Raw genomic sequence first — 23,544 nt, 5'->3', positions numbered from 1 at the left:
CGTCAGTGTGGCCGTTTTTCATCGCCGCTTTTGTACTGTTGTGGTCTCACACCGACTCAGCCCGGAGACGATTTGGCTTTTGATCAGTGAGAAATGCAGCAGTCTTCCTCTTTCACCTGAACGCTCGGAATCGGTTGAGTCATATTTTTTTTATCATCAAGGAGGAGTCCCTTCCATCCTAACAGAGAAGGGGGATTACGGTTATCCTTCTCCCCTCCCGCTGAGCTGAAAAGCACCATCGCGCATCATTTGATGGCACGCACTTTCTTTTTTTTTTTTTGGGACACAATGGTTCTACGTGTGTGTGTGATGTGAATGAAAGGAGAGAAGGCAATTAAAAGACAAGGCTCTCTACATTTTTTTATTTGCATTCAACTCCTTTCATCTCAGTCATGCGAGGAACGCAGCTTCTGCCTACTTAGCCACCAGAGGAGACTCCTGTCATGCACAGGAGAGAGATCTAATCTGGGCAGGCGGGAAAGGAGCTGAATCATCCACCCAAACAAACAGAGGAGAATAATGTTCGCTCCCCTGAAACTTCACTTCAGTTCCCTGAATTTACTGCACGGCGACAGCCTCAAGGAATGACGGAAAGGAGATCGGCGATGAAAGAGGGACTTCCCTCCTCCTCTTACGATTAATATTCAACACTGTGCTGTGCAGCGGTCCCCTTACTGCACATAGTAAAGACTGGAAAGCGATTCCTTGGGCTGATTACAATCAACTTTCTGCAGCCAGTGAGGATGTGAAAGGAGACTATTAACAAATTAATAATCTTATGATGTGGCTATATTTGAATGGCAGCTCCAGCTTTCTGCAATCACATAATAAAACAAGGATAAAATGACTTAAATTTAGGCCTATTCAGTCTGGTTTTATAAAATGGCAGGAAGTGACGTCGCCCATTAAAGGCTTCTACTACATCACTAACTTTCTAAGTGGAAGAAGAATACAAAGGAAGGAACAATGTGGATGCCATATTTTGAAAGCTAGTGCATGTTCTGTTATCCCCATGCAGGAGGAAACGCTTCTTTCTTGTAATTTCACGACACTGCAAACATCCGTCACATCCGGTAGCTTTAACAGCCCTTATCGTGGCTGTAAACCTGTGGGCAAAAAGGAGTCTGTTCTTCCTGTTAGGGCAGACTCGTGGAGTCACTGATGGACCAAAGTGCTATAAGCCTGTTGAGTTGTCTATTACCGTTATATTTTTGGTTTATCGGGAGACATCATACCGTAGAGTCTGTCGGTGGAGGACCTGTTCCTATCAAGCCCACCACACGGTCAGTTTTCATTGTCATTTAAGCAATGCGGACTTACAAAGATATATAACTGCTCATCAAACAAAACGAATCAAAAGTAAACAAGACGCATGTCACAAAGCTGAGAAGCATTTCCAGTCAAAAGCACTGCAGATCAGGACCAGTCACACACTCAGAGAAGAGAATCATGTCTTCCTGAAAGAAACTCTGCTGGCCAAAATAGGTGGCAAGCCTTCAGATATCTCTTCGCTTTGAGGAGTCTTGATCAGCAGGCTGGGAACGACTCTAAATAACCAGCCTCAGTGATGACTCTAGCCTCAAAGTTTTCAAAGATTCATTAGAATTTTAGCACACGCTTTTGCTCATTGACTGTGTTGAATCTTAAAATGAGCAAATACTGTACGAGCACAGGACTGCCAGCTGACTTTTGCATCCAGTTTAGAAGCTTTCCACTTGTCTATTAGCACCTGGTTTCACAGTGGATCAGTGAGCACAGAGGCCGTACCCGCCCACAGCTTCATTTATTCTTACTGCAGAGCAGAAACTAGAAAGACAGCAGTGGAGACACAAATAGAATACAGACACAGAAACAGTTAGTGAGAACAAAGTTATCGTCAAAACCATCTGATTTTTGATATGTTAACTCTTCATCTTTTATTTTGATTTCTAGTTTTTAGTCATTGCTGAACGGTAAGATGGCAACAAAAACAGCTTTGCAATGCTAACACTGGGTGAGTTTCTTTTGGATGAACTGTTTCTAAAAGGATCTGGTTTAGATATTAAAATGTCTCCTGATCAAAGCATATTTTGCGTGTTTTTTTTTTGTTTTTTTTATGTTGATGGGTCTGGAGCTCAACATTCAAGCTATACACAGAAAGAACAGAATCAAGACAAACCTAAACGGAATGAAAAGCGTCCATCGGCAGAAGAGGCGGATGACTGGAGCCCCGCTACACTGGGCTGTGGTCTGGGGAGGCGTGCGTGGCCGTCGCTGTCACACACTCGGTTGCTGTGTCAATGGTCCTGCGCAGGCCCGTGTACAGCCTCTCATCCAGGTTAGCAGTCAGTTTGTCTGTGAGCTCTGCGGTGACAGTTTGTGGGCCGTAGCCTGAGGAATCAGGCCGCTGAGGGGGTGAGCGCTCGTCCAGGGGTTCAGGAGGGCATGCAGACTGTTTTCTGTCCTCCAGAGGGTCGGAGTGCTCAAGCAGCCTGCCGTCTTTTTCGGAGATAGAGGGATGAGGAGGGGGAGGAGAGGAAGATGTGTGATCCTCAGAGTCTATGATAGAGACACCCTGCTTCTTGTTCTTGGCTCCATTCTCCATAGCCGCTTGCTCCACCTTTGGAGTGTCAGGAGTGCTGCCGGTCCCATCGCTGGTCTCCTCATCAGGAGCACTGACAATGCGAGGCAGCGTACTGTGGTAGCTGGTGTCCAGGGGGTAGTTTACGCTGTCCCCCCTTCGCAGTGGGGTCCGCTGTCTCTCAAAGGAGGAATGGAAGTGTCTTACACCGGGGTCACTCCACTGCTTGTGGCGCTGCCACTGCTTGCGGAGGTGAACTCGGGAACGGTGCTTTCTCGGCGACTCCTGCTGGTCAAACTGAGGGTCGTGGCGAAGAAACTCATGGAAGAGCGCATCCGTCTTCTCGTCTATGCTGTAGTCGCGCCGGTGCAGGGTTAGTGGCGGAGGTGGGGGCTGCGCAGCCTCTCGAGGTGTGAGCATCTGACCATATGGCAACCAGCTCAGTGATCCAGCACCTGCTTTGATGGAAACTCCTCCACTGGCCCCCATCAACAATTCCTCTTCTGGCTCCTCCTCGACTAGATAAGACTCAAAACTCTCACCGATGGTGCCAGTTCGCCCTGCGTTGGTGAAATGGTTCCTTTTCTCATGGGCTGTTCTGTCTGTGGGGCTGCCGTTCCCAAAGAGTCGCAACTCTTCCGGACCTCGAGACGGAGCCTCGATCGACGCATAGCCACTGTCCATCTGCAAGAGTTTGCGAGTCCCTGATTCTACGTCACTACCCCCACGATCTGATTCCGTGCTCCCCTGTTTCCTCTTTCTTGACTCCTGTACCCTCAACTTCTCATCCATATACACCAAGAAGTCCTTATCTTCTTCTCCAGCCTCCGCCTCATCCCCTAAATCCTGAGATGGGTAGCTAGGAAGCCCTCCTCTTTCTGTGCGCCCACCCAGCGAACACACACTGTCAGCATCACTGCAGACAGAGCTCCTGTCTATGTTGCTGCTCTGATCTGAGGCTGCGTACTGTTCAAGCGTTGCACGTAGCGTCCAAATGTCTCTGTAAAGGGACTGGGGATCCTGGGGTTGGAGGGAGTTGGAGGGGTTGGCACCTTCACTTCTTACCACAGAGAGTAATTCTTCTTGGGGATCAGGGGACAGGCCAATCACCCCCGGTCCACCACGGCTGCAGCTGGGCTCCACCATCACCTCTACCTCTACCCTGTAGCGTGCATGCAGGGATTTGGAGACGAGATCAAATGCAAGAAGAAAAAGAAATGGGAGAGACATGCAACACAAGTGTCAGTGTCGGAGCATTTAGCTGGACAACATTCATCAGTGACATGGCTGTGTTCACAGTGCACAGAATGAATTTTATGAGTTGCAATGGCTGCTGTTGCATGTCCTGAATCACTGAAGCCATGTGAGCAGAAAATGCTTAGAAAAATCTATGTTTTCATCTTGGGACGGGAGATTTATTCATTTATTTTTTTAAATGCATGCAGCATGGAACATAAAATAGCTTAAATGAGCACGGAGCTCATCGAATTTCTTTGCTCATGGCAGCTTTCAGGAAGATCACCCAGTAAATATCAGCAAACGTACACAGGAAAAACTCCATTCTCTTATCCGTTATTCAACAGGGGGACAGAAATTGGTACATAAGACTGGTTATTTTTGTTTCTCAAAACTAATGTTGTCTAAAGCTCTGCTTTGCCATAATTGTGATCAAAATTAAAACTTTGGAGGACATCATGACATTACCAGACCACGTCAGCAATGGAATGGCTTCTTATGCCAGATATAAACCCTGTGTCCCAATTCTCCACTCCACTCTGGGGAACAAAAAAAAACATAGAAAAGAAAATCTGCACACTCTGGGAATCCCCCGCTTCATTCTTTAAACATGAAATTGGTCTTGAAAGACCTCTTGTTTCGAGGGCTTTCATAACACAGAGATCAGACTGTGGTGAAATAGTGATTCTGCTGTTACTCAACATATTGTTATAATCGGATTAAAAGTCATAATAAAACTATTACTCCAGCAAAGAAGAGGAATAATTCAAAAATGTCATTTTCGTCATTTCTCAGTGACTTTCTGTTTGTTGACCTTGATGCCTACGTTGTCTTGTATCCCCGCTTGTCTGGCCTTATGAAACTGTCTCTGAGAGATCAGCAGTGTTGTTTCAAGGCAGAGTCAGGGAGAATTGGGAGTAAGAGTTGTAGCTTGCTGTAAATCATTAACACAGCTTCTTTAGCTGCAGTAAAGACATGAGTGCAAGGCCGCAAAGCAGTGGACAGGATGAATGGCAAGGGAATTAAAGATACCTGCCAAGGGAGGGGGGTGGTGTGGACGGATGTGAGGCGAGGCGTGCGGGGGGCTGGCTTGGACGGTAGGCAGCATCCTGGGTGCGGGCGATGTACTGGATGAGGTCTATGTGATGCGCGTCGTTGTCGTCCTGGTCCATGCTCTCACTGGCGGCTCGCTGGCGCTGGAACTGCCTCCTCTTCGGAGAGCCTGGCTCACACCAAACACGGAGAGAGAGAGCAGTGAGTTCTACGACTTTTGTGACAGCAGGAGTGAAGTCACACTTAATTCAGCAGAAAGCCTCCATCAACAGCTGAGATTCCTGCAGGGGATTATGTGGTCTTTTTTTGGTGTCCCCACACAAATGAAGGAGAGGGCCTGGGGGAGAGCTGGGAGGAGTGGTTGCATGTAGGATGGAGGGGAGCGGCAGGAAGGATTAACTCAGGGGTTCAAATTGATTTGGAACGACCAAACTTTGCGTCACTGAGCCATCTGTCGCGTATGCTTGGGTGCATATATCCTGCTCAGGCAAAAGGCAGCTCACAGTTGGTTGCTGGAGCTTCCTGCTGAACCATTTTCTGTTTACCGTGATAGAATGTTGGCAAAAACACTTGACATTCAAATAAACAGACAATATTCAAAAATGGCAACAGTATAATTCAATTTTTCAGTTAAAATTATAAAGGGAACTGCCAAGAATTGTTGCTCTTCCTCAATGCATGAGCACAGATCTTTCATATCTTAAATAGAAATAATAACGATGCGGAACTACACTTTATACCCCTCAAGGATCCATTACCTCTTGTGTCCAGGCTGGAGGCTCTCTGGCTGCTGTCCAGCTTCCATTTCTTTATCTTAAAGTAGGGACTGGCCCCCTCCAGGCTAGCATGGCGCCGCAGTTTAGTGAGGAACTGCAGCACAGGCCTCGGGCTCCCTGCACCGCCGCCAGCAGGAGAAGCGCCGTTCCCCACCACGGTCCCGTCTCCAACACTGATGCTGCTTCCTCGGCCCCGGGGCCCCGCTCCCATCATCTCAATCTGAGCAGAGAGAAAAACGTGGTCAGACGGAAAACCTGCCAAGAGCAGTAGCCTGTGTGTAATCCTTTCTGACAGCGAGACTCTACGCAGCCATGTTTACCCGTGAACCATCATTCTGAGGCCGACCTCAGGCTGCGTAACCCTCTAATGTCTGTAGGGATGACTCATGGGCTGACTGGCTAGTGGGCGTAAAGACTGACCGACTTAAGTAAGCATATCATGCTACAACTGATCAATGGATACAGCATGTTGGCTTACATTCTACTATTTTTTGCATATATTTTGAAAAATGTGCGCTCTTACAGGTAATTTGTTTGCATGCTATGTAAGTTTCAGTGGTTGCAACTATACTTAATCAAAATCATTTATCAGAATACTCAGTATGTTTTGGAATATTCCACATTAGTTTGAAGTTACTCACTGAGCTGGGGATTGGTTCCTTGGTGCTGAGAGCTGCAGGTTTCTCACAGAAGCTGGAATCTACCACAGAGTTGAGAGCATCTCCAGGGAGGGCACAGCTAGGGTTGACACTTAAGCTTGACAGCGCCGTTTGTGGGAGGGGGCACAGCATCGGCTAAAGGGAAGCACACACATAATAGAACACCTCGTAACTTCATGAATTGTGAGGTGAACACGTTTTGTTTTTCTCTTAAGTCCATCCAACATGTGGATAAGATGTTTTTATGTCACATGACATATCAGCTAAATGAGCTGAGTTCAGATGTATATTCACACATAGAGGACTTAGCTTTACAGCTAATTTGTAGGTGTTGTGACGAACCAATGAAATGTGAAAGCTGCAGGGACAAGTTGGCACAAGCTAGGTGGAGACGACAGAAGGAGCAAGGCCAGGTGAGGAGCAATGGCGCACAGCAAGTTGAGCAATCAGGAGTTTAGGAACCAGGAGAAAGGAGCTGATAAGACGTCTTTTAGCGAGTCTCAGCCAGTACTGCCTTGGTAGCTCCTAAGATGGCTCCCAGCTCCATAACCTTTATAATTTCACTTCCCCTTCTTAAAAACTGTCTCTGGTTCAGACGGCTAAACTACTCCAGTATTAGAAGCAGCCATTGCATAACACAATAGAGACATGGAAAGGAGAGTGCCATCTGTTAATGGCAGAGATGTGGGTGCTGCCAGATTAATATATTCATAGATCCCCAATAGCTAAACGAGTTTTTTTCATGGTGAAAAAACTTGAAATGTTTCATTTTGAGGGACACTTTTCAGGTTTTTATGGGATTCATAACTACTGGGCTGAGAGGAAATTCCTGTTTATTAATCCTCTCACCTGGAAGATGGAAAGAGCTGACTTGGTAGCAGGGCGTGTTGTCATGGTGATGGTGTTTTCGGCCGAGTCGCACTCATGGATGGTGACTATCTTGAGGGCCGGCGGAGGAATGCTGAGGTGTGTGAGCCGCGCGTTCTTCAGGTGGTGAAAGTCGCCCTCGGTCAGAGTGTACCTGAGGTGGACAGGTGAAGATCAAGCTCCAACTGCGGCATCAAACATAATAAGCACACTTTCTTTTTTTAAAGTTGGAAATCACGAGGCTTGTCCTTGCACAGGAGCCAAAGAGCCAAGGGAAGATATCTGACTTCAAACCCATCACATCTGGATGCAGGATTTAGCCCCACAGAATAATTCCTTTTGACAAATGCGCCCATCAGACCTCAGCTTTCGGAGAAAAGTAGGGCATAGAATAATGAGAAAGTTTGGGAGCTCTTTGTGTCCACAGCATACATAATGCATTCGGAATTCATTCTTAACTCTGCACCAACATACCGGTAAGTTGGACACCATAAAATGTTTACCTCCTTTGATCTCAGAAAGCGGCATTCATTTTGTGGAAGTGGAGTGTGGAATCAAAAGCAAAGGGAAAAAACACAACTGCAGATGTGAGCTTCTGTGTATGCGTTGGCTGTCTGACCTGCGGCCTTTCTCCTGGGTTTTCTTGCCATGATCAAAGAGCGCAGCCTCATTGAAGGAGACACGACGGCCTGTGGGGCCTGTCGACAGGAAGCGCTCCGTCTCTTGGTCGTGATAGCTGGCCATGGACAGGCAGTCTGACTCATCCACCCTGATGGTGATTTCTACAGAGACATGGACGGAATGAGACACAGCAGAGACAGACAATCACATAGATGAATGACCGGGGGGGGGGGGGGGGATAGTTGATCCCTTAAATCTTATGGACAGTATAAACTTGGTGATGAGGGAAATGTCTCATCAATTATATCATGGATTGGCATAAAACTTCGACTCTTTGACATAGAATTATGTCCATGCAGTGGGTGATATTGAATCTAATGTGCCAGATTCATGTGGGAAAGTCCTTATGAGTCCTCAGAGACTTTTAAGCTTCATTAAATATTCACACTGACAGTGTTTCTAACGACAAGTATCTGAAGTTCAGAGACCTTCGGGAGGGATCGGTACGTCAATATGGACATACTGGAAAAGTTAACAGAAGCTTAGAAAACCACTTTGGTGCCAAACCTTGTCGTGTTTTTATGTTAATACATCCACTTCTGTGGCTACAGAGAGCATTCGCTGGTCCAAAAACATAATGCCACTGCTATTCAGAGTAACTCTGGCATTCCACATCTGTGTTGATGTGTTAAAAAAACACCCCTGATTCCATCATTCTTCCAGCTTCCCTGTCACCGTTACTCCTTCCACATCTTTTTATCAGCTTATCTATCCCTGCCCCCTTTGTCCATAGTCTTCTTACCGTGGGTGGGCTGAGACTCCTCCATGCAGGTGGTGGTTTTCTCCGGGTCATCGCTGGCCCTGGGGCACACAAAAACATTCAGATCAACCCTGTGACATGATTACCCCTGAAGTCTGTCTTCCATCCGACAGACCCCTCTGATGCAGACGGCCACACAGGCCAAAGTTCCTATTTCACCTTTCTGCTTGGTGAGAAGGTTGCATTTAGATGTTTTTTTAAAACAACTGCGGGTCATTATTTGAACCTTTATCTATGAAACAAGTATCAAGACTGACAATGCTATTTTTATACTGCCTGGCTGTATTATTGATGAGGTCCTAAATCATTGCCAGTAACTAGATGACCTTCAGGGCCAACGGGACCACTTGCACTGAGAAAGCATGGTTCCTTATTGGATTCTACAGTACCTCTCATCTTTCAGGCCTCAGATAAAATACATGACAATTTTCTTTTTCAACAAATATATATTTTTTTCTTTTTCTTTTTAAACACCACTGACAGCCGTTGAGTGCCTATTAAATACCGTGCATAGGGTTTATTTGATCAGTCAGAAACAGAGAAACCGAAAGCGTTTCGCAGTCATTTCTCTCGACCTGATTTTCTGTGTGCAGAGCTACGAGTTGCATGTGTGTGCCTTTGTGTACCTATGTGCCTGTGTGGGTGTAAAAGTGACTGGAGGGACATCTCCATCCACGCAGATCTACGATTTGCCTTGTATTTCATTTCCTCTGTGGCTCTGGCCTTCTCGTATGTGTGCGAATCTGTGCGTGCGTTCTCTGCGCGCATACACAGCGCCGGGCTGAGATGAAACATTAATCACCGCCGATGGCTGCTATGAAATCTCATTACACTCATCATTTGTACCAGTCTGCCCGATTCTCCTTTTCACGCCTCTGTGCTCTCCGTTTATCCGCTTCTAGCTGGTGAGCTCTCGCGTATTTGAGTGTGTGTGGTGGTGTGTGCGCTGCTTGTAGCGAGGGACCCGGTGTCTTGAGGGTCAGCCATCTCACCGCTTAATGAACACAGATGAATAACAAATAAAAGAGTTTGAATATTGAAAGTGCTTTCCAACAAGGTGTTTTCATAACAGCCCCACAGGAGGTGGTGGCATTTAATGGCAGTCATGTAGGATGAGTGAATGTGTTGTCATGCTTTAACATGCTTACATGTCTCTGTAGGGGAACATTTGTTTCCTGCCACCACTTGTAATCCAGCTCTCTCAGAGCACCACTGCACAGTTTCTTTCATTCTGATGATGGCTCACTTTTTGCCCGTTAATGAAATCACACGCAGGCGCTTCTTGCTTCATTTGCAATTGCAGCGAGCCTAATCTATTATGCATGTATACATATTCGGTATAAGTACTCCATTCTTTTTCTTCTTCTCTCTGAATGGCGGCTGAGGTTGGCAGCAGCGGTCCATGCCTGTAAAATGTGTGTGAACAGTAAAAGCAGCCCCTGTGCATCTGGTTCTGCAGTCTGATCTGCACTTGTTGTTGAAACTGTGTAGGTGTGGTGCTGAATTAACTTTGTGGGAGTATTCAAGGCAATGGAGTTTGCTGCTTTTGTTGTTGGACATATGAAGTGGAACAAATAACAACGAAAGCAGACAACAACATAAAATATCATAATGAAAATCAATACAACCCCGTATCCTATAGTCAAAGTCAGCAGGCTGGAATCCACACTGCCGAGGCACAGGGTCAACAAAAAGTGAGCATCGCAGACTTTATAAGGTTATCAATTATTACGGTGCACTTGTTATTAGATTATACAGTTGCTGATTTTATTGCGTCCTCTTCTTTTATCAGCTCAGTCTGTGAGAGCTCATAACTTTTCGGAGTTTATGTAACTCGACAAGAGGGATGACCAAATTGCTGGAAAAAAAAAAAAAAAGAACAAGACAAAGAAGAGGAAGAACAAGGAGCTTATATTTACTTATTATTTTCGTTTCGCACCTGGCACAAAGTTGCCCTCCTCGACAGCTGCGACGGTAAGCGATGAGGAAGACGGAGATGAAGACCAGCGTTCCTACCAAGAAGACGGAGACGATCACCAGGAGAAGTACATAGCCATCTTTCTGCTCCTCAGCCTCGAGAGGGATTTCCTGAGGTAAAGAATAAGGAACTGATTTTTTTTTTTTCACATCAATGCATAAGGAAGTTTAAATTGTCCTGATTTTTTTTTTTTAAGCTACAATAGCTACATTTCCCTTTTATTTACAGTTTTGCAATACCAAAAAAAAAAAAAAGAAGAAAGGGCAAGAAAAAGTCAGTCTTTCCAGTAAAAGCCAGTAAAAGTATGTTCTTTGGCAAATATCACTTCTTGGAATTTTATTTTATTTTTTTTTTAAATCAAATCTTGCTTGAAAAAGTTCTTTGCTCCATGAGCAGCAATTTAAAGTTTTCAACAATATTCTGGGAGGTGGACTATGAGGGCCGCGGCAAACCTTCCTCTTTGCATCTTCAGCTTTTTATTTAATAGACAATAAGATGTTGGCTTTCAGAATATATTGATAATTCATTGAATGCATTTGCTCCTCTAACAGGGGGTTGGTAGCTGTGTCACTGGCCCTTTTCACAGGGCCCACTGAAGCATCTCTGCTGCTCATCATTGTCCCATGTGTAAGTACAGCGGGGCACCTGGGAGTCAGAGTTTATACGCCTGTGAGCTGGCAACAGAGGTAGTTGCAGAGGCAAAACGTGAGAGAGCAAGTCGGCACTACATAACAACCGACCTTACATACAATCGTGTTGTCGGCCAGCTGATTATGACACACCTGCTTTCTGTGTGTAAGCACACACTGATGCGGCGACTCATTTTGTTCTGTGTGAATTGCCAAAGGGTTGACGAAGATGTCTTTTTTGCGCTGATATAGTTCTACGACTTTAAGAATTTGGCCACTGACCGAAAAACAAATCAAAAGCATGAAAGACCTGTGCCTAACAGATAAAGAGGCATTTTTCTGTGTACTTTACTTTCACCTGTCTGCAGGACTGAACACTGAATTTTGTGGAGAGGACGCATGAGAGCTTGTTTTTTTCTCCCTCTTCCCCACTGACAGTTCTAATGAAGTCATATTTGTGCAAGTGTGGCTTCAGAGTAGAACCGCACACATCCCAGGGTCTGCCAAATCCTCCTGAAGGTCTATTTTGCAGTCATCAACAGAGGGTTTGGCGTGACTTTGAAGCAACCTTAGCTCTCTTTGAAAGCTGTTTTTAAATGTACTGATCTCCTGGTGACTTTCATCATTCCGGGAAACCGCTCCTTGTAAATGCATCGCCATATTCTTGTAGCCTTCTTCTTGTTCATAGGCCTCAGCTGTTTTCATTTTCTAAGCTCAAGGCAGCTGATTGTTGGAACAAGGCTTATGAAATTCTGAATCTTTATAAAGCTTAGAAACAACTGACCTTTGCTGACAATGGGAACAATCCAAAGTCATAAAAAAACTTAGAAACATTAGTAAACTATTTCAAGATAAAATCTCTTTTCTTTCTAGCTCCCCTTTGTTTTTGTTGTTGTTGTTTTTTTGTACAAAACAAAATAATATACAAATCTTGCTTCAGAGATTTGAATGAATGCTTCATCTGAAATATTATGCCTTCTGGAGATCAGTTCACCTTCTACTTATTTAATTACTTACAAAAACAGAAGGTTTTGACCAGCTGTGCCAAAACAAATGACTGACAGGTTGACAGAAAGCAAAAATAATAGCCCGGGAAGTATGTATCTCTGCGTGGAGTCTGGACATAAAGCATGGTGATGCGCAGTTATAGAGAGCAATGAATAAAAGCTTCCAATGTGAACAGCAAAGCACTGAAACCACTCGCTGAGGATTAATGCTGCACTTTCAGAGCTGACAGACACAGGTAAGTAATGCCTCCCCCTACCACCAAAAAATGCAACATTGTACAAAAATGTGCACCACGCAGGTTCATTTGCTTTTACAACAGAACACGTCTGACACCTCAAAATTAGAGACGATTTGCAGACGTTTTACCCTCACGGCAGCACCATGCAGCTCGCAAGACCTATTCAGGCCGATCAGTTGGATGGCCTGCATAAGGAGAATCTATAAATAAGACGGTGTGATTAATCGATAGATGCCAGGGCTATTAACCTGTCTACAGTGTACCTTAGTAATCAGGAAGGACTGCAGCTCAGTGGATGAACCACACGCAAAGTGTGCAGGTAGAAGCTACGGATTAACTCCACAAACAACCATTATCAGTAACTTTCATCGAGATAAAATGATTTCTTTGGAGGAGCAATTACATCAGTTCAATTACAGGGAAAAAAATTTAAGCAATTACTGACAACAAAACTGACTTGCTTAGTTTTTTTTTTTTTTTTTGCCTCTTCCTATTTCTTCACGCAACTTTGCCAAGGAAGTAGTTCTTCCTGAAACGTGTGTGCGAAAGGTACGGAAACAGAATGAGGGCGCATTGTTCATGGCAAATGGCACAACAGCCAAGCTGATATTAGGATAGAAGACTTTTGATATCAGAAAGACCATTTGAACGCTTGATTCTTATCCTAAGCTCCCTCCAAGAGGTAGAACACACTTAAAGTGTTAATCAAGAGTGCTACACTCTGACGTCACGCCATCATTTCTTCGCAAGGGGAAATTATAGCTGAGATTAGATCACAGATTTAATTATTTCAGGTCCAGGTCAGGATGTTGTCTATTAGCCAGTCAATCGGACAGAAGAGAATATGAGGGAAAGTATGGCTCTGGTGTTTGGCTGCACAGGCCACAACACACACACACACACACACACACACACACACACACAAACAGGAAGTTTGAGAATAAGCCAGTGGTGAAAGGCAGACTTACTGTGGAGTTTTCTGGTAGGATGTTCCAGACGGTAGACTCATTGCTCATGGTCCAAGCAAACTAGAGAGTCCCCCTGAGAGACAACACATGCACAAACACACAAACACACAAAGGAAATGCCTGTTACTGGAGCTGTTCATCACATCACAAAGTCAACCCCAAACGTACAAGGTTTCATCCGGGTAAATAAATCTGGACGTGCTGGACATGCAAAGCCAAAACAGTCACACAGACTGATGTGTAAAAAGCATAGAACATCTATGTTACTATAGCTCCGTATATTGGGACTCCAGATACCCGTCACAGCACAAACAATCTTCTCAAATCAGCCCCGAGAGGCTGCCCAACGAAGCAGAAACCAAAAGTGCATGAACACGTTTGTAAAAAAAAAATGCAGAAATGCCCAGAAAATGCAAGCACTAGCATCTCGGCTGGAAGTCATCACCCATAATTCCATATAAGCCCACACACACACACATGCACACACAGGGAACAGAGAGAAGCATCAGCTCTTACTAAGCACTGGTTCCACTACTGCTTCTGCCTTGCATTTACAAATCACAGCCATTAATACTGCTACTGCTGCATCAAACGCCCACACATACACACGCATGGATGGATCCACTCACCCAGCAAGGGAGAAGCAACATGCCGGCAGCATTCAGCGCTCCTTGCTCCCCTGCCAGTCACTGCAGCACTCAACTTCAGCAGTACAACCTGCAATCTGTTGCCTATAGCTCCCGTCTGCCAGCTAGTCCGAATTCCCCACTCCTAACCTCCAAGCATGAAAGCTGTTTTCTTTATTTTTTTTATTTTTTTTTTTTTACAGGAAAAACATCAGGCTGCCAGCAGAATGCTTTCGTTCGCAGTGCTGCAGCACCACATCCTGCTTTCTAACACCCCAGCCCAGCAGTCTTACCCTGACGGAGGGCAGTGCGCAGCAGCAGCAGCAGCAGCAGCTCTGGATGTGTGTGTCAGGATGTAGCTCAGGAGTCTCCTCCTCAGCTGCCTTGCTGCATCCTCAGCTCACCCAGCTGACTGAGCCAGAGCAGCAGTGTTCCCCCTCAGGGCTGGCCCGCTGGCCTTGGAGCAACAGGACAACAGTGCAGCATGGCTGATAACAAACACACCAAACAGAATAAATGCTTTATAATTCCTTTGTTAACATATCCCAAGAGCATTTAAATCAAAAGCTATTAAAACTGTCTCAGTAAAGAGGACTTTGATTTAGAAAAATGCTGTTTTTCTCCAAATGTTAGTTCCATCCTGCTCTACAAAGATCAGTCAATATCAAACATCTTCAAATCTGACTTTTTGAAATGTAACACAAATAAACATATATTCAAATAAGGGAATGATACTTTGTGAAGTTTGGCGAGGGAGATCAAGGCATGGTGATACACTTTTTTTGTGTTATCCTAAAAAAAAAAAGCAGATGGAGCAGATGGTGAGACGCGGGAGTCCCAGAAAAGCCGGATCCCATCATGCTTAAAATCTTCCCGTATACCTAAGCTGCACACTGGTGTCATGCAGCGCATCTTTTCGTCTTTTCAGAGTCATCGCTTCAATATCTCACTACAACAAGGAAGAAACACAGTGGTTCGGTTTAAAAAAAAAAGAGAAATGCTCAAAACAACTGCTTCACTTATGCTTCACATAAGTAATCATCCAGTTTCATATTGGTCGATTCCCTCCCGGAACAAAATAACTGCTATCGGTAAAGGCGCTGGCAGACGTTTCCTTAAAGAGGTTTTTTTTTTTTTTTTTTTTTTTTTGCTTTTTTTTTTTTTTGCTTTTGAGAATGCAAACTTGCGTCGTATCATTTGTGAATATTAAACCCGCAACATGCCTTCAAAATAAACGAGTGGCAACAACTCGGCGCATAAAACGCTGTCATTGTGGCATCCTGATGTTTCACAGGCGCTAATGTTCTTTATCACTCCAGACAGAGGAGGCAGCTCCGCTCGCGGGCTGAATTGGCCGCACAAACACACAAAGCGACGGAAGCACTCACCTACTCGGACAGCCTGTCCATGCAGGAGCGGAGGGGCGAAGCCGACAACACGCCACTCTTCTGTGAACACTTTAATGCGGGCTCGAAAGCTAAAAGTATTTATGAATGAAACCCCACCGTTTAAGACACGCCCACCAACTCGTCGGATGGGGCACCACGTGACGCAAGAAGTGAGGTAAATCTGAGTGATGGAGGGGTTTCTTAAATTATCCCGAGGTGCATCACAGCTGCAACAGAGCCGGGGAAGCCCGAGTGTTTCTGTGATAATATGTGAACCATAGCATTTCAACACTAGGCTTCCACTGTATGCACACTTTGTCGCTTAGAATTGTTTCACACAGCGCGTGCAGTCACTGCATGTAAGAAAAAAAATATAACGAGCAAGCTCTCGAGTTAGTTCAGCCGTTTTTTCTCACACCCCTGAGTGTATAAAACTACACCGTTTAAAAGATTGAACGCAGACTTGCTCGTCAAGCAGGACTTGTGGCTACCTGGCTTTTGTTGGCCCAGTAGGGATTTTGGCGCCATCTCATGGCGGCGAGGATTAAGTGGTAAATTAGCGTTCCTAATGTAGTTAAAAGTGCTTTCTATGTTAACCCTACTAAAAGTAAAATAGCCTAGCAGGTGTTTAAACAAACTATCTGTCTTAAGCTAACAATGTAAAAATAAAAAACAAACATGTCAAACCAACAAAATTACCGTAAAATCCACAACGGCTAGCCTCGCGTTTGCTATCCGATATTTTGTCAAAAGACTACGCTACCCTTCATCCTTTGCGCAACTGCAAAGCCTTTCGGGTAGCTTCCCAACGTCCTTGTCCTACCAAGCGCACACCGACTGGCTTCACGCTAGGGCTAGGGGATCTCTGTCATTCACTTCTGCTCAAGTAAAATAAAACTCTCCGACATGATGGCAGCAAGATTTCTCCGTCGTGCTCTCCCTGTTCTGAGGCAAGCTCGCTCTTACGCCGACCCAGCCTCCGGAGCCCCGCAGATGTCCTTCACTTTCGCCTCTCCGACACAGGTAGCAGAGCTGACGTTGCTAGCAAGGCTCCACGGGCCCAGTTAGCTTATCAGGGCTGACAAAATTTGTCACTGAAATGTTTTAACCCAGTACCATTGTGTAAATTGGAACCAGTGCAGTATGTTGACTACGGTTGCTGTACGTGCAATCATTTTTATCGCTAACGCGCAGGTTTGAACAGAGTTTGCATCGGTGCCTGTGATAGGATTAGCTTAGCTTGCTAGCCTAGCTGCCATTCACTGTCTTTGAGCAGCAGTGTGCAAAGTGATCTCTTCAAAACACTGTCTCCAAAGAGCCTTTATTCATATGCTCATAAGCTTATGTGACAGTGACAGAACTCGCATATTAACTGCGTGACAAGATATTGAGTTGAAATGCTTATACATAGATAGTAAATCATCAATTGTGCATTTAACGCAGCACTGTAACCTTGAAGTTCATGTTGGTGTCCTGTTTTTATTCTGCACCATCTGAAGAATCAGCCCTTGCAGGATTCTGCAGTCACTTCGTGAAAAATAACCAGTGAAGTTTGATACTGAGTGAGCTGGACTTTGCTGACCCCCTCCGCTCTTTTCTTTTGTTTGTTTTTCTTACAGTTATAGTTTATTTATTTTTTTTAGCCAAACGTGCATTTCTTTTTGTCATTTCTTGTAACTTTCTCAATATGCTTTTCATTATAGATCGTGACCAAACAGTTCTCTATCTTGGATCGATATTCTAAAAATAAATAAATTAAATTAAATTTTTAATCAACATTGAAGAAAAGCTGCTCCTCATTTAAGTCTATGCTAATTTTCACCCACAGTTTTTTTTTTCCTTTGTATTTTTGCTCCAGAGTGATCAATTAGCTGTGTATAACCGCCCTCCAACTTTAGTCTGTCCTTTTAAACTAACAGCCTGTTATCATTTAGAGATTGCCCTGTCTTCTCTTGGTTTCAAGCATTTTTTTGGTTTAAACTGATTCAGATCTGTATATCCGCTGTTCTCACACTAACATCAGCCTCAGGAGTCTCTGGAGGGAACGTTCCTCCAGCTCAAAGGAGTTGCCACCCTGTGGCAGGCGGCACAGATTATACCGAGCTGCTCCTGTCTCTCACACACACACACACATCCCCTCATTTTGGCCTCTTGCAACCAGTTTCAATGTTGATATTTCTTTAGTATCAGTCCTATTCTTTTTTATTTATTTATATATATATATATATATATATATATATATATATATAGAAGGATTGTATTTTATCCTGCAGGGTTTTCATAAATGTTTATAGCTTTAGAGCAGCAGACCTGGCCTTTTAAGACACTTGGAGCCCAGGATTACATGGACAAAGAACCACAAAGATAAATAAATTAAACCAAAAGAACCCAATATGTAAGTTGAACCTGAAGGTTGTCGCATGTCATTTATTTTTTTATTTTCTTATTTCTGAGGTCTGTGTGAGCTGGTGTTGAATAAGCAGTAGTGAAAACGTGTTACCGAATGAACAAAATTAAAACTGTGCGTTGAAAAATATAAACGGAGAAGTGACGAGCAGCAGTTTTATATTTAAATGCACACAAGTAATGCTCTCCTCTTCTTATGGTTTTGCACCTGCTTCTGTGGTCAGTCGCTCATTGTTAACGGCAGTTCGGCCAACTCCAAACGTGGGTTTTCTGTAAATTCTTTCCTTCTGTGTTTCCCCTCGCAGGTGTTTTTCAAAGAGGCCAGCGTGAAACAGGTCGACGTGCCCACACTTACTGGTGCGTTCGGTATCCTGCCGGCCCACGTACCCACCCTGCAGGTGCTCAGGCCCGGCGTTGTCACAGTCTTCAATGACGACGGCTCCTCTGCCAAATACTTCGGTAAGGTTTTCCCAACGCGGAAATGAGAAGTCGACTGTCATCGTTCTTGTTGTGAACGGAAGGAGGGAACAGATCTTGAGCGCACGGATCAGTAGCACCTGTGTGTCCCTTTTGCCGTTCACCATTTGAATGTCTCTTGTTCAGACTCTTAGAACCTTAGACCACCGAGTTCAAGTATACCAGATTTGTCTGATTTCCAGTTGAGTAGAAGATAATGTGCTCATGAAAGACAGTTCAAATATGGTAACTCTGTATGTGATTATCACCGTTAAAATAAAACCGTGTGTGTGTATGTACGCAGTGAGCAGCGGATCAATAACAGTCAATGCTGACTCTTCTGTACAACTGCTTGCTGAGGAGGCGGTACCCCTGGACCAGCTGGACATTGCAGTGAGTACAATGTCTGCCTCATTCCACTTACATTCACACAAGCACTTAAATTGCACCAATATGTAGCTCAATGGAGCTACAAATCGGGCAGTTTTCAGCATCAAATGAGAAATTTTGCCCCTCTTGGACCTCTATCCCCTCTTTCGACCATTTTTTCAGATCTTTGAGCATTTTATTCCTTTCTGGCTGACACCCTCAGGCTCTGATTTAATGGTAATTGATTCTATATGAAGCTAAATCCTGTGAATGGCTATGGGTGGACGTGGTCTTGATTGTATGCTTTCAGTCGTCGTCATGTTGAAAAGCGAGCTGTTTCCACCGTCTCAGAGTTTTCCTCTTGGACCTCTTTGTTTTGCTGCCGAAATCTTTGGACCGGTCTTTCAGTTTCTTCTGCAGAGAATCGCCTCTAGGTTTTTATGTTGCAGTCATCGTTAAGATTATAGGGTTAAAGGCTCGTGTATACTTCGCAGCAGTGTGTCGCAGTGAGCTTGTCCCAGACACGGCGCAGTTATTTTTGATTTATGCCTACTTTTGAAGCGCTGTCTGCGCTATGTTAATCCCACGCCACAACGCAAGAGGGACAATCACGAACAAGCTAGGATTGTGGGTGTTACGGTTACGGAGGTCATTCAACAACTATGGCGACTGGACGAATGCGCACTTTGATTGAGATGCAGCTGATTGATCTAGAAAAAGAAGAAATATTGCTACTACTGGAGCTGGCAGAGAGGCGAAAGAATCGTCACGGTTGGCACGGTTAGCGTCACCATTAGCCGGTTAGCAAACCGGAAATACGCATAGTGTAGAGCGGAGTTGACCAATCAGAGGCCTTCTTTCTCTCCCACCTGCGACGATATCTGCGACACTGTCTGCGGTGATTTACAATTTTGAGGAGGTGCACCAGAGTGTCTGCGTAGGGGGCGGGGGCATGTCTGCGTTAACTGCGACACACACGCAGACGACCTGGTTTCCGACCATAAATCAGGCTTAACGTAGGCTGATATGTAGCCTGGGCGAAAGCCGACTGTTGACTCTGTCAAACAGTCTGGGAAAACCCAAGAGGAATCCGTTTCCATGGAGGGCGGGACCTTACCCAGCAACTTAAATTCATTGGAGTAACGGAGTTCCCTTAACCAATCATAATGTTTAGAAATGACGTTGGTTATGCGCCGAGGTTCATGCTTACTCTCGCGAGGCTCTAGCTCGCGAATCACGCTTCCCACATCCGCTTTCATTATACCGGTACCATTTGATAAATCAAACTTTTCCCAAAGCCAGTTGGAAGGAGAGCTACGACATCCTTGCCACTAACAAAATTGACGAGGCATTCCTCTTGCTCTTGTTTTAATTGTGTAATGATATCCAGAGTTGAGACAACTTCATGGATAGCTTCTAGCGTTCTTCCGTCGCCATGTTTATTTCCGCTGCGGTTGAACTACAATTATATGGACTACAATGGACTCCGCGCGTGAGTTCTGCGTCACCACTCGCAACTGTTTGCTGATTGGCAAAACACTGAGCGAACCGAGGTAGGGGGATTTGGCCAGACTATGTGCGGAGCCAAAATCTTTGGGCGGAAGTACGTAGGATGGCGTCGCCAGGCTAGCTGATATGATGAGCAGTGCTGAAATGTTCCTGCCCAAAGAAAAGTTTTATCTGTGCTCCCGGGAACACGTAAAGTTTCGGAGGTGGTTTCACATTCTTTTCCTGATTTATTCCTCGCCTCATTTTTACTGCGGAGAGCTTCCTGGACCTCGCATCCTCGGGTGTGTTCCCCATCGATCGTATCTATCATATGTCAGCATATCAATACAGCTAACGACAGGCACTTAACTGAAATCTGCAGAGTCGCAGCAAAGATTCTGAAGGGCAGTTGATGACGACTGCTATGTTCCATGCAGATGATCATCATCACAGTGAGTCAGTGCCGTATAGTTCAGTATTTTTGCTTTGAGGTTATAGATGAAAGGATCCTTTCTTTGTGTGGATCGTGTCGCATTGTTTGCTTTCACTCACCTTTTCGTTCAGTTTACTGATGATCAACCAGCAGTCGTCTTGATTAAGATGGTCTTTTATTGCATATATTGTGATAAATGCCAGGGAGTGCTGTTTGTAGCAGTAAGTAAGCATCAGGGCAGCTTCTGAAGCGGCACACGCTCCACTTCTCTCCTCAAGTTTTAGCCCGACACACCAGAGACGCGAGCAGGTGACGAGGTGACGGTATTTAACCAAATGAGACGTTGGTTCTTTGAAGCTGTCACTCGAAGTCAACGTCGAGCATTAAGTCTCTTTGTGACAAAGTAGCTATTTACTTCCAAGTCGTTTCCCCAAGGTGAGATTAACGTCTCTTGACCTTTTCAGACACCAGAGAAACTGAAGGCTTAAGCGGAAGGTACTTTGGTGTATGCTCGCTCATCGCTCCTCTGGCGATCCTCCTCTCTCTCGTCCAGCGGAATCTTAGTAAATTGAGACACCCGTACAAATATCTGGCTGTTCATTTCTGGACCACTGGCAGGAGGACCGGAGGGGAGAGGACACAGGATGAGCTCAGGGTCTTTATTCAAATGATGTTTGAATAAGTGCAGAACAGATGAATTAATGAGTTGAAGTGCTTTTGTGCTCACTGTGGCCCCCCCAGAGCACATGTGCAGTACATTTAGTCACGAGTTGCGCAGCTTGGAGGGCATTTGAAACTCTCCTCAGCCCCTTTTGTCTTCACACATACTTCATACTCAGAAATACTCGTTTTGCTTATTTTCATGCCTCTCGTCTCCTTCCTCTTGCGTGCGACCAGGAAATGGTTCAAGAAATGTGTTAGAGGCTGTTTTGAATCCTACAGAATGTCAAAGAATATTCTAAATTCGAATGTATATTCCACTAGGTTTTAAAAACAGACGGCAAGCGTACTTCCAAGTGAATTCAAAAGGCATCTCTATTTTCTCACGGTCTTGATGTCCATTGGACAGAATCCCCTGAAGAATTAAGCTGCGACCAAACACCGGTCGGTGTCGGGTTTAAAACGGCAGCTCAGAGGGAAACCAGCGGAGGCCTGATTAGCACCTCCCAGGTCATCATTATCCATTTGATCGTTTTGCAGTTGAAACTGCAACTGTTGGCTTCTTGTCTTAAATGTTGGCCTCGTTAATGCTGGCCCGCGTTTTTTGATGTACTCGCCGTAGAGTTGTCTGTGCCTGACCTCGGGCAGTGCCACAGTCTGTGTCAAGTCCACTGCTATGCAGTGAATTAGTTTGTTTATTTATTTATTTATTTTCCTTTTTCTTCTCGCCGGTTGTCTTACACTCTCTAGTAACAATGCACATGGGCCCGCGCTGTTAATAAGGAGGGAAAGGTCAGTCACTGTTGAGTTATAGCAGATGTGCCAAATCCCTACTGAGAGACCTTTAACTTCCAGCTATGTTTGGCATTTCTCATTTCTAATCGCGACTGTGACAAATGGAGCTTTCAGTGCAAAGAGGCAGCGGGGATTTTCTCTACTCGTCTTTCTCGTCACTTTTGACTCTTTCTTTCACAGCGTGGTTGTCGCAACTTTTTACATCCTTTTTTATCCTTTTAAGTGTCTTCCGAGCGTTTCTCGGCTCGTTTTTTTTTTTTTTTATATCGGTCGACGACAAGTTACAGATTTGATGTCATTTGTTGTTTTTTTTGCGACAGATGAGCCTTTGTTTGAAGATGCTTTTGCACTTCAACTGAAAAGTCTGAAATTTGGCTGCCATTTTTTTTTTTTGTTTCTTGTTTTGTTTTTCACAGTTCCATGTTTGTTTGTTTGTTTTTTCCTGTCCATTTTTAGGCTGCCAAGGCCAACCTGGAGCAGGCTCAGTCCAACATGGCAGGTACATCTGACGAGGCAGCGAGGGCAGAGGTCCAGATCAGCATAGAGGCAAATGAGGCCATCGTCAAGGCCCTGGAGTAGACCTGGAGTAGACCTGTGGTACGACCTCTCACTCGCTGCATCATAACCTTAGTAACCCTCAAAGGGGAATTGTTGAGAGGAAATCGGTGCCCTTTCTCACAGCGGCGGCCTTTTTCTTCTCCCTTTCAGGTAATCTTTTCTGTTGCTTCGATGAAAATCAGCTGTCCCTCTGAGATTCCAGTTCAGTCTCGTCAGTCTCGTCAGTGTCCAGAGGATTCCCATCTTTCTTTGTACAGTGGATGAAATTAAAAATAAATTTATTTGGAATTAACTGGTTGTGAAGTTTGTGTTCTTTATTTGATCCGTACGATCTCTTGCTGCTTAAAGATGGAAGCAATGTTTTTTTTTGTTTTTGTTTGTTTTTCATTTGAATCAGATTGACACCTGTGGATTTTTAGAACTGGGCGATGTTTTACTATTAGAAGCTATATTAAGTAACACAATCTGTTGTATGGAATACATCATAAAGTGACTTTCTTTGTAGTACCGTTTGCTGCCACTTGAGGGCAGCAGATGGCTGTATTTTACACCAGAATCTTTTATCATGTTCGTTTTTTCTCTCCCTGCAAACAATTTTTCAGAAGAGACTTTGAATAAATTTGCAACCACTTCTTAAAACTTCCATAAAAGTAATCCCCTGTCTTTTTTTATTTATTTATTCTGTCCCGCTCTCTGCCTCAGTACTTAGTTGTGTCTTTGTCATTCTTACTATGGTAAAGCCACATGTGGGTGAGAATTACTCGGAATTCTGTCATTTCATTTAAATGTGTTGGCAGGGCTTGTTAACTATTGCACTGGCTGTACAGTGGAAACTGACAATTCGTATTTCGTAACCTTTGGTTTTGCCTCCGTCTTGCGCCAGGAGTCTTTAACCTAATTCACGTGCTGACTTGAGGTTGTAGGAGCTCGAACTAGTCTTTATTGTCTGAAC

General features: G+C 44.6%; 2 protein-coding genes across 6 annotated transcripts; one reads left to right on the top strand and one right to left on the bottom strand.

Annotated features, from left to right (window-relative positions):
• Window positions 1–1,523: 1,523 nt before the first annotated feature.
• Window positions 1,524–15,512, bottom strand: cbarpb (CACN subunit beta associated regulatory protein b). Of its 5 annotated transcripts, XR_012772923.1 has the most exons (12): window positions 15,428–15,512; window positions 14,333–14,527; window positions 13,414–13,486; window positions 10,532–10,680; window positions 8,575–8,633; window positions 7,771–7,933; window positions 7,134–7,305; window positions 6,267–6,419; window positions 5,608–5,845; window positions 4,829–5,018; window positions 2,159–3,722; window positions 1,524–1,806 (listed from the first exon to the last, which is right to left on the bottom strand). XR_012772923.1 is itself a non-coding variant. In XM_075485107.1 (11 exons), the coding sequence occupies exons 3-11, from the start codon at window positions 13,459–13,461 to the stop codon at window positions 2,213–2,215; spliced, it is 2,682 nt and encodes an 893-aa protein (XP_075341222.1). In that variant the 5' UTR covers window positions 13,462–13,486; window positions 14,333–14,527; window positions 15,428–15,512; the 3' UTR covers window positions 1,524–2,212. The 5 variants fall into 5 exon arrangements, 4 of the variants coding, with proteins under 4 accessions (XP_075341222.1, XP_075341223.1, XP_075341225.1 ...); XM_075485107.1 differs by having other exon boundaries at window positions 1,524–3,722; XM_075485108.1 differs by having other exon boundaries at window positions 1,524–3,722; window positions 15,432–15,454.
• Window positions 15,513–16,214: 702 nt separating this feature from the next.
• atp5f1d (ATP synthase F1 subunit delta) lies at window positions 16,215–22,884 on the top strand. The gene is made up of 5 exons (XM_075485111.1): window positions 16,215–16,450; window positions 18,139–18,292; window positions 18,594–18,682; window positions 22,491–22,631; window positions 22,743–22,884. Exons 1-4 carry the CDS (start codon window positions 16,334–16,336, stop codon window positions 22,611–22,613), a joined length of 483 nt encoding a protein of 160 aa, XP_075341226.1. The 5' UTR covers window positions 16,215–16,333; the 3' UTR covers window positions 22,614–22,631; window positions 22,743–22,884.
• Window positions 22,885–23,544: the final 660 nt, after the last annotated feature.

This window comes from Odontesthes bonariensis, chromosome 15 (assembly GCF_027942865.1).
Source record: "Odontesthes bonariensis isolate fOdoBon6 chromosome 15, fOdoBon6.hap1, whole genome shotgun sequence".
NCBI lineage: Eukaryota > Metazoa > Chordata > Actinopteri > Atheriniformes > Atherinopsidae > Odontesthes > Odontesthes bonariensis.
The sequence above is the reverse complement of the archived record's forward strand: the minus strand, read 5'-3'. Positions and strand labels throughout refer to the sequence as shown.

Bases quoted from the DNA above. Each gene is read 5' to 3' on its own strand.
- atp5f1d (XM_075485111.1), top strand. From the start codon at position 16,334: ATGATGGCAGCAAGATTTCTCCGTCGTGCTCTCCCTGTTCTGAGGCAA. The intron at 16,451-18,138 runs GTAGCAGAGCTG...TTCCCCTCGCAG, and splicing joins CTTTCGCCTCTCCGACACAG to GTGTTTTTCAAAGAGGCCAG. The intron at 18,293-18,593 runs GTAAGGTTTTCC...GTATGTACGCAG, and splicing joins CTCCTCTGCCAAATACTTCG to TGAGCAGCGGATCAATAACA.
- cbarpb (XM_075485107.1), bottom strand. From the start codon at position 13,461: ATGAGCAATGAGTCTACCGTCTGGAACATCCTACCAGAAAACTCCACA. The intron at 7,306-7,770 runs GTCAGACAGCCA...TGTCCACCTCAG, and splicing joins ACCCAGGAGAAAGGCCGCAG to GTACACTCTGACCGAGGGCG. The intron at 5,019-5,607 runs GTAATGGATCCT...GGTGTGAGCCAG, and splicing joins CTCCAGCCTGGACACAAGAG to GCTCTCCGAAGAGGAGGCAG.